Source organism: Syngnathus floridae, chromosome 2 (assembly GCF_059516105.1).
Source record: "Syngnathus floridae isolate MCC-2025c chromosome 2, RoL_Sflo_1.0, whole genome shotgun sequence".
Classification (NCBI taxonomy): domain Eukaryota; kingdom Metazoa; phylum Chordata; class Actinopteri; order Syngnathiformes; family Syngnathidae; genus Syngnathus; species Syngnathus floridae.
In genome coordinates this window covers 11,201,077-11,209,166 of record NC_142414.1, presented here as the reverse complement: position 1 = coordinate 11,209,166, position 8,090 = coordinate 11,201,077, and the positions used below count along the sequence as shown (strand labels likewise).

At 40.2% G+C, this 8,090-nt stretch overlaps 3 protein-coding genes across 4 annotated transcripts; 1 reads left to right on the top strand and 2 right to left on the bottom strand.

Moving 5' to 3' along the window:
• Nucleotides 1–3,145, top strand: LOC148401743 (E3 ubiquitin-protein ligase NEURL3-like). 2 transcript variants are annotated; one of them, XM_088366297.1, is made up of 4 exons: nt 1–159; nt 1,466–1,966; nt 2,211–2,282; nt 2,354–3,145. In XM_088366297.1, exons 1-4 carry the CDS (start codon nt 108–110, stop codon nt 2,563–2,565), a joined length of 837 nt encoding a protein of 278 aa, XP_088222423.1. In that variant the 5' UTR covers nt 1–107; the 3' UTR covers nt 2,566–3,145. The 2 variants fall into 2 exon arrangements, with proteins under 2 accessions (XP_088222423.1, XP_088222416.1); XM_088366290.1 differs by having other exon boundaries at nt 2,211–3,145.
• Nucleotides 3,146–4,863: 1,718 nt separating this feature from the next.
• Nucleotides 4,864–6,243, bottom strand: oard1 (O-acyl-ADP-ribose deacylase 1). The gene is made up of 5 exons (XM_088366335.1): nt 5,977–6,243; nt 5,704–5,869; nt 5,512–5,570; nt 5,323–5,435; nt 4,864–5,099 (listed from the first exon to the last, which is right to left on the bottom strand). The coding sequence occupies exons 1-5, from the start codon at nt 6,010–6,012 to the stop codon at nt 4,952–4,954; spliced, it is 522 nt and encodes a 173-aa protein (XP_088222461.1). The 5' UTR covers nt 6,013–6,243; the 3' UTR covers nt 4,864–4,951.
• Nucleotides 6,244–6,350: 107 nt separating this feature from the next.
• guca1b (guanylate cyclase activator 1B) lies at nt 6,351–7,888 on the bottom strand. The gene is made up of 4 exons (XM_088366321.1): nt 7,493–7,888; nt 7,266–7,415; nt 7,060–7,174; nt 6,351–6,893 (listed from the first exon to the last, which is right to left on the bottom strand). The coding sequence occupies exons 1-4, from the start codon at nt 7,694–7,696 to the stop codon at nt 6,769–6,771; spliced, it is 594 nt and encodes a 197-aa protein (XP_088222447.1). The 5' UTR covers nt 7,697–7,888; the 3' UTR covers nt 6,351–6,768.
• Between the last annotated feature and the right edge of the window lie 202 nt (nt 7,889–8,090).

Here is an 8,090-nt window from a genome sequence, read left to right as displayed (position 1 = left end):
TCCCTCTCTTTCCATTTCTCCACCTTTCAGATGTTTGGCTCACTGTTTGAAATCACGTGCACTCATGGTATAAATGCACTTGCACGCTTTCACTTTCACCAAAGCAGATGAACTCGTCTACAAACTACAACTACATGATGATGGATCTTGAGACAGCTGGTGAGTTTGGAATTTGTATCTCAGTAAATACATTATACCACATATCAAAATGAATGTAATTTGATAAATGTAAACTGTGTTGTATTTTTTTTTAACTGTGTTAGTGTCATTGTTTTTGTCTTTCTTCATCATCTTCAAAATAAAACCTTTAATCACTTCATTCCACATTAGCTTTTTGTTCCTCTCATGCGGCAAGTATTGTAAACAAAACAAACACTTCTAGTATGACGCACGACCGTTGAAATAATGCACATATTCTGAATATGTATACCGTAATTTCCGGACTATGAGCCGCCACTTTTTGCTTAAGTTTTGAACCCTGCGGCTTGTAGTCTGGTGCGGCATATCTATGGATTTTTTCGTGATTTTTGTGATGACTTGATCGCAAAAAGGCTGTGGACCGCTGTTGAGCGGCACCGCTTTGCTGGGCGGAGGGACATGTGACACGGTCACTGGGGAGAAAAGTGGTGTGTTGATCGCATGTCCATCCGCCAGGCAAATAGTGCCGTACAATTAACACAAAGAAAAGACAGAACATGATCAAGACGGACATTACTGAATAAAGGAAGCTTTTATACACAGTCATTAAGGGGGACAAAAGAAAAGCATATGATGCCGCTTTAATTTCTAAATTGTGGGGTGGTGGGCTTTGCGGGGGCCCCCTATGTGTTTGGGGTCCCCAGAAAGTTTTCCCATTATTCTCCCCAGATTGACCCTCCTGCTTTCAAAATTTGCAGTAGAGAGCTATGAGGTCTTTTGACACCACAAACGAGGTCCTGAAATCATCAGTAGCATGACAGACTTTTGTCATTTGAGTTGCTGGAATTAGTGCTAATTATTCCCTTCATTTACTATTTTTAAGGATTCTTAAAAATTTTACCATTTACATGAAACATGTAAAGTTTAAAGGTAAAACCTTTCTCTGTCTGGCTGAAAGAATTCTTAAAAATAATAAACAAAAAAAATTGTAAACAAAAAATGAAGACAGCATGAACTTCCACAAATGATAATCTCATCGTTATTTTCATAATTTTCCTTTAGGTAGTTATGGGTTGGGATAATTCTATTCTGACATTCTGCACTATTTGTCGATAGTGAATCTGATTGATCTGTTGTTGGATTTTTCCTACTTTATGGTTTAGTACGTAGCAGTACACTGTGTGCTGTTTTCAAAGAACCATTTTTTTCTCCACTTTATTAATTTTCATATTGGAGTTGTAGATTTTATAATGGATCTTTTTGAAAGTGACATTTGGAGTTGTATCCAATCATTTGTTGCATAATGCATCATATTTTTCCTTTGCAGATGTTAAGTCTAAGAGTCGTCTCCCAAGACTCAGTCTTCTGACGTTCCATCACCGGGCCGTAGGAGACAAGGTCCACCTGAGTCAAGGGTGTCGCCATGCAAAGAGATCAAACAACAGCTTCGAAAACGGCCTTTTGTTCAGCAATCGTCCAGTGAGCGTCCAGGAGCGGATTCGGCTACGAGTCGAGGCCACCTCTGCCTCATGGGACGGAACCATGAGAGTGGGCTTAACCAGCGTTCCTCCAGACTCCCGATCTCTGCCCCTGCCCAGTGTGGCCATCTCTGACCGTAAAGGCACCCACGGGCACTGGGTGGCTCCCATACATGAGGAGTTCTGCAAGGCAGGATCAGAGTTTGAGTTCTGGGTGTCAAGATCGGGCTGCTTGTATGTTTCCAACCAGAACGTCCAGAAGCACAAGCTACTAGGTGGAGTGACGCTCGGGCAGCCTCTGTGGGCCATGTTTGACCTTTATGGACAGACATGCGCCATTACTCTCTTGGGTAAGTCTCATGTTGGCCATGTAGCCTGAAACATTTTTTTCTTCCAAGGGTCACATACAGAAAATGGAATGAGAATAAAGGTCATTACAATGCAGGCAAATGACATGTGCCATGACATTTGTTCAATTTACAATACTGTTGAACCACAAATAGCCCCCAGGCCTTAGTATGAACACCAATTATGTAGTTATTTGAATAGCCACCTCATTGATGAGAATCCACCTTTTTGTCCGTTTATGGACAGGCTCTGAGAAACGCTTGATGTGTTTCACCATGAGGTCACGTCAGAGTCTCCCCTCATCTGTTTCTGATACAGGTGGGAAGTCTGTCTTCAGGAAAACAATTGACATGATTGTGATGAAACTCACGGTACTTTCTCTTTTGAAGAAGCGACCTGTGTGGTATGCCTGTGCAAGAAAGCCATCATCTCTCTCCCTTGTGGCCACTGTTGTTTGTGTCGCTCGTGTGCGATCAGGGTCTTTGAGAATTTTGGGACGTGCCCCCTGTGCAGGAAGAGCATGGACTTACCGCCGATGGTCAGAGAGCTTGCTACTAGCAGCATGGAGTTACCGCTGAATCCTAAGAGAGCTTGCTGCTGAGAGACAATGAAAATTTATCAATGCACCATCATGTGCTCTAACTCTCCATCTTGCAGCACTTATAATTTGATGTTGTTTCTTGAAGATGGACAATATGAACTTTTATTTGGATGAATAATACAAAATGTGCATGACCTGTTTCATGTTCTTCCAGTTCCTCCGAAAGGCAGAGCTTTGTTTGTACTGTGATAGTTTTTGTATCGATGATGTAATAAAAATATATGTATTTATACAAATGCAAACAATATACACAATAGAAAGCCACTGCTGATATCACCAGATAACCTTCATGGTTCAACAGAATCCATTCAGGGACACTGCTGGACGTCAAGTTAAGATAAGATTTATCGTCATTGTATGGTGAGATACAACGAAATTGGGCAGTTTATTCATATTTCAAAAAGAGATGGTCCCACTGACAATAAAAGAAATTACATTGGATAAATCTTTGATAGCACTGAAGTGCTCCCATTGTAAAAACTTATAGGTGATGTTTCAAAGAAGACTTCACCATTCTTACGGACATACAATGTTAAACTATTATGTTAATAAATTCGCTCACAACATTTTTTCAACATTCTTTACTGTCATACCCTATATTGTTTCAGTTCGCACATATATTACAAATATCCTGTCACAGACCAGTTAAAAGTGGACTCATTAGTTTCATTTTGATGGTGCCTATCACTTACTGTCTTGTGACTTACTGTCACACCACGTTCTATTTCAGTTCAAAGTTTTCACGTTTATTACTGAATGTTGACATTTCAGTTTCATTCTGATGGTGTCCTTATCGTCCTGACCTTCAGCGGCGCTGAATACAGCCTTATTATTTTACTGTACAACTATAATAAAGGGATTCATGTATAGCAATGGGACAACCACAAAGACAGTTAAAACAGTCAATTGAAAGAAATGACTATACAGTAGCAGTCAATAGCCAAATAATAAATCTAGATTTAAAAATGAACAGTGAGGGAACTTGCCTAACAATTAAGGGGAGGTTATTTCAGAGGGAAGGACTGGCAACAGAAAAGGATTGATTCCCTGTGAAGCTTCCAGGAGCGTGATATCCCCTAGGAAGGTTTATGAATGGTCTGATAAGGAGAACGCATCCTGGTTACTCAGCGACACATAGATCTGATGGTCATCCACATAACAGTGGAAGGAAATGCCATGTTTTTGTATGAGGCAAATACAATGAAACCAGCAGGGGCCCCAAAATAGATCCCTGTGGAACACCATACAACAGAAGGGCAGAGTGGGACTCAAAGCAACCTTGGGGAAGGGTCAGTGCAGGGGTTTAAATGCTGAATCAATAGTTTTAGATAGAACATGTGGGTTCTATTCACCGCTTTCCACATTTATTACACATATAGGCACAGAATCAGTTATCAGTGTGTGAACTTTGTATTGTTTAATTTACAACTCTTTGGTCTTGTTGAAAGTCTGCACTCTGTTTTGTTCGAAGTGGATGTGTAAAACATACGACCTAAATTTATTATGGTGCCATAAACCTTTATCAGCATATAAGCAAGTCATGAAAACACTACGCTATCATGTAGGTAAGAAAGCGAAAATAACACTATCAGCTGTTTTGATGTTTTGATTGTGTGACTTTAAGATAAGTTTCAGACTTTAATATTTTTTAAAAATGGACGCAGTGTCAAATTTAATCTGTACTATACATAATGGGCAATGACAGATGTCCCTTGGAAAATATTTTTTTTATGTTGTGGTAGGAAACGTGTCCTTTTAGTGTACATGGAAGTATTTGAGGTTACATGTTCTTAAAAGCACCATTTTAATTTTGCCATATGCAAATGGCTATAGATATAAAAACGAATTCACACGTTGATAAAGACATTTTAAAAACTTGAGGCCATCTGTTCAAAAGTTGAAGCTCAAAAGAGGATGCTCGTTGCAATAGGACAATTAGTCAAAACAGAAGTAAATCAACAGCAGAATGCTATCAGAAGCAGGGTGATCAAAGTTCAGACTTCAAACTGAGAAGTGGTGGTGTGACCTCAAGAAAGCTAATTACATCTGATGTGCCAGGAATCTTGCTAAACCGCAACAATTATGCCGAGAGGTATGCTCCAAAATTCATCCTGATCATTGCAACTTGAAACGTTTGCGTTATTCTGTATTAGTTTAAAAACAGACTGTTTGTTTGGTCTTATGATTTAGATGACCAGACTATACTTAGTACGACAATTTTATGCCAAAATTTAAGAGATTCCATGTTCATATTCTTTTTTTCATCCACTGTAAAATACCTCACAAACAGATGTTCAATTGATCTTATAGAGAGAAAAAAAGGCCATTTATCCTTTAATATCAGGGTCAACTATTATAAAAACTCAAACACAGGAACTGCAAAACATTATCTATTTGTGTTCTCCTTCATCACCAAGGTCTCTTTTTTCACGGGGAGGCTGTAGACTGTAAGAGAAATATGTGCAGGTTCAAAGATCTCTTCCAGCATCGCTGAAACTCTTTCCCAATTGAGTCGATCCAGGCCACAGCCAATACTGCGAGGGAGACACAAATGATCGTTGATGAAAAGACATTTCAGAAAACATCTTTGATGAAAATTGTGAGACATATTTCAAATAACCCCAATGTGGGACGAATTAGGGTTATCTTATCTGTCTGTCTGTCTGTCATTTATGAGAGATTAACCTTATATTTTTGTGTGTGTGTGTGTGCGTGTGTGTGTGGGGGGATGGGGGGGGGTGACAGATAAATTCAAACCGAGGCAAGGAAACTCTGGTGACTTCATGTTGGATACAGTGTGCTCTCATGTCCTCCAAGCTCTGTCTCAAATTGTCATAGGTTGGCTTTTGGCTCGCCTTCTTCTTGGTGATCTAAGAGGTCACAGGGGGAAAATGTCTTTTTTTATCTCCTAATGCACACACGTCCACGGCCATGTTCAACTATTACCAGATAGTACACAAAACGTTTCCCTCTCTTCAGTACAGCACACTGTCCCACCAGCTTCTCTGATTGGATAAAATAAAGATACTGTTACAGGGGGGGAATCTAAGTACATAGGACAAAAGCTATGAGTCAAATCCTTCCCGAATCCCCCTCAAGAGTAAGATCATTTGTCATAAAAATACAGGCTTGACTCACTCTGTGCCTTGAGCTCCTCGACCCCTCCGAACTTGCGCTTGAATATGACTGCGATGCCTGCCCCCATGCGGCAGTCCTCGCTAATGCAGTGAGCTACAGCCTCGTCCACGGGACACGAGAACAGATCTCCCGTGACGTGATTTAGTCTCCATTTGTCGTTCGCCAGCTAACCAGAGGGGGGTGACATTTCACTTAGAATCGTGTCTAAAAAAAAAAAAAAAAAACCCACAAAGGTCCTTATCTGCGTGACTTGAAAAACGAGCAAGTTATTACCTCCAATGTGTCGGACATGCCTGCTTGAGATGCCATGTGAAACGGTGAAGCACTTGAAGCACACGGAGACGCCGTGTGACCAAATGTTACTGAATTGTGATGCAGTAACTCTCTTAAAAAAGCACAATAATGTCGTCCTTCAGCCGAGTGACACTTGCTATACTACAAGGGATTTGTAACTTGCAAACTAGCAGTTTGCCACCTCAAAATACAATACATAAACAACGCTTTGATTCGTTGACCAAGGTCTCGTTTTATGTCGTTCTGTCTCGCGAGATCAATCTTTTTTTATATAGCGGCTCAGCTCAGGAAAACCGGACTTAGAACTAGCATGGACTGAGGGTCAATTGGTAGGCAGAAATAGTAAGAAAGGATATAATCAATAACTAAATCATGGACGACATTTATTCTGTTTTCAATGTGCTTTACTTTGAAAAGCATGCACTTCCACTGTTTGCAGCACGTCCGTTGCAGCGTCGCAATGACCCAAACACAAATAGACTTGAGCGCGTCCCTGGCAAGGGGGACCAAGCCAGATTTTTTTTTTTTTCAAGCATTTATTCAAACACGAACACATTAGGTATAATAACATCCTTTAGCACCTATCAACAACGACAAATATATAATGCATTTATATATATTTCTTTATAACATGAGCACATCAAATACACATTTTTATGCACACCTATGCTAGATGGCATGTTGTACCATATTTACATTCATGCAGGATCTGTGAGACAAAGCAGGATTGATGTTCATGTCACACAAAAGCTTTGTGCACATGATAAGACTTTAGAAGTCCACACTGCGTCTTTGCTCATTGATCCAATCCCCAGGGTTGACATCCATCTGCAGCATCTTCATCACCCACTTGTCCCTCCGTGCACCATCAATGAACTCGTCCAGGGAGAGTTCACCTAAGTGTGTGAAACAACCACATTAGCATCCAGTGTACACACAGGACATGATGAGCAGTGAGATTTTCTATTAATACTCTTTAAAGCTATTAAAGCTAACACTAAGCTCTTAAATTGCCCACACAGCATTTTAAGATGTCTAAAAAAAAATGTTACAAACACTCACCATCTCCATTTTCATCAACCAGCTCAAATATCCGATCCACGACTTGGTCTGGGGTCAGAAGATTGCACTCTTTATCCAGCTCTCCATGACAGGCTTTCTTAAGTCGATAAATAGACTTGGGAAGAGTAAGAAAGAATGTTTGGATAAGTGTCAAATTAAATAAATTCTCTACAAATGTGGATAATCCATGTGAAATGCTGGATTACCTCCACAATTTCAAGAAGCTCTGTTTTATCAATGCACCCACTTCCATCTTTATCGTACATTTTGAACGTCCATTTCAATTTATGCTCCAATTTACCCCGAAGCACCAAGTTCAAAGCTGCAACGTACTCGAGAAAGTCAATGGTGTTGTCCTGTGTACATGAGAAACCAAGCGTTAAAAACACTTTAAACTCGCTAATTTACACATGCAAGAGAGGTCAGTACTTACTCCGTTCTTGTCGAAAGCCCGAAACATGTTTTCAATGTAATCGGAAGCCGCTTTGTTATCAGCGACCCCAAAAAAACTCTTGAACTCGTGCATAAAGAGTGTTCCACTTGGGCATTCCACCACAAACTTTTTGTACCATTCCTGCAACTCAGCAACATCTATTTCTTTGTCTGGGTCGCTGTCCTCACTTAGGCGCTGACCCATTATAGAAAGTCTTATCGCAGTACCCAAAAGACTGCAAGAATTACATTACATAAAACGCTTTGACCCGATTATTAATACATAGATGTTTGGAAGGCAGTCAATTAAAATGTGAAGAAATGGCATGCCAGCTGTGTCGCTGAAACTTCGTCCTGTGGTAGAATCCCATCTGGATGAGACAAAGGTTGTTATGGCTCTCATGAGGGGATTACAAATGTTCACTTGTCAAAATCAATCGGTCCACAGACACATCATGAGATGATTGTCATTTAGCACCGCCCACATAGCCACACATTGTCAATACTATATACAATATTAGCTCCTTCCCATGTGTTTTCATTATGTTAATTGAAGACTTAACTTTTATACCAGAGGGAGAAGTCGGTCAGTTTACAGA

Excerpts from the sequence above, each read along its gene's own strand:
- LOC148401743 (XM_088366290.1), top strand. The coding sequence starts at position 108 with ATGAACTCGTCTACAAACTACAACTACATGATGATGGATCTTGAGACA. Across the intron at positions 160-1,465 it reads GATGGATCTTGAGACAGCTG|ATGTTAAGTCTAAGAGTCGT; the intron begins GTGAGTTTGGAA and ends TTTCCTTTGCAG. Across the intron at positions 1,967-2,210 it reads ATGCGCCATTACTCTCTTGG|GCTCTGAGAAACGCTTGATG; the intron begins GTAAGTCTCATG and ends GTTTATGGACAG.
- oard1 (XM_088366335.1), bottom strand. The coding sequence starts at position 6,012 with ATGGCATCTCAAGCAGGCATGTCCGACACATTGGAG. Across the intron at positions 5,436-5,511 it reads AACGTTTTGTGTACTATCTG|ATCACCAAGAAGAAGGCGAG; the intron begins GTAATAGTTGAA and ends GTGACCTCTTAG. Across the intron at positions 5,100-5,322 it reads ACCAGAGTTTCCTTGCCTCG|TATTGGCTGTGGCCTGGATC; the intron begins GTTTGAATTTAT and ends TCTCCCTCGCAG.
- guca1b (XM_088366321.1), bottom strand. The coding sequence starts at position 7,696 with ATGGGTCAGCGCCTAAGTGAGGACAGCGACCCAGACAAAGAAATAGAT. Across the intron at positions 7,416-7,492 it reads GGGCTTTCGACAAGAACGGA|GACAACACCATTGACTTTCT; the intron begins GTAAGTACTGAC and ends TCATGTACACAG. Across the intron at positions 6,894-7,059 it reads GGTTGATGAAAATGGAGATG|GTGAACTCTCCCTGGACGAG; the intron begins GTGAGTGTTTGT and ends TCACACACTTAG.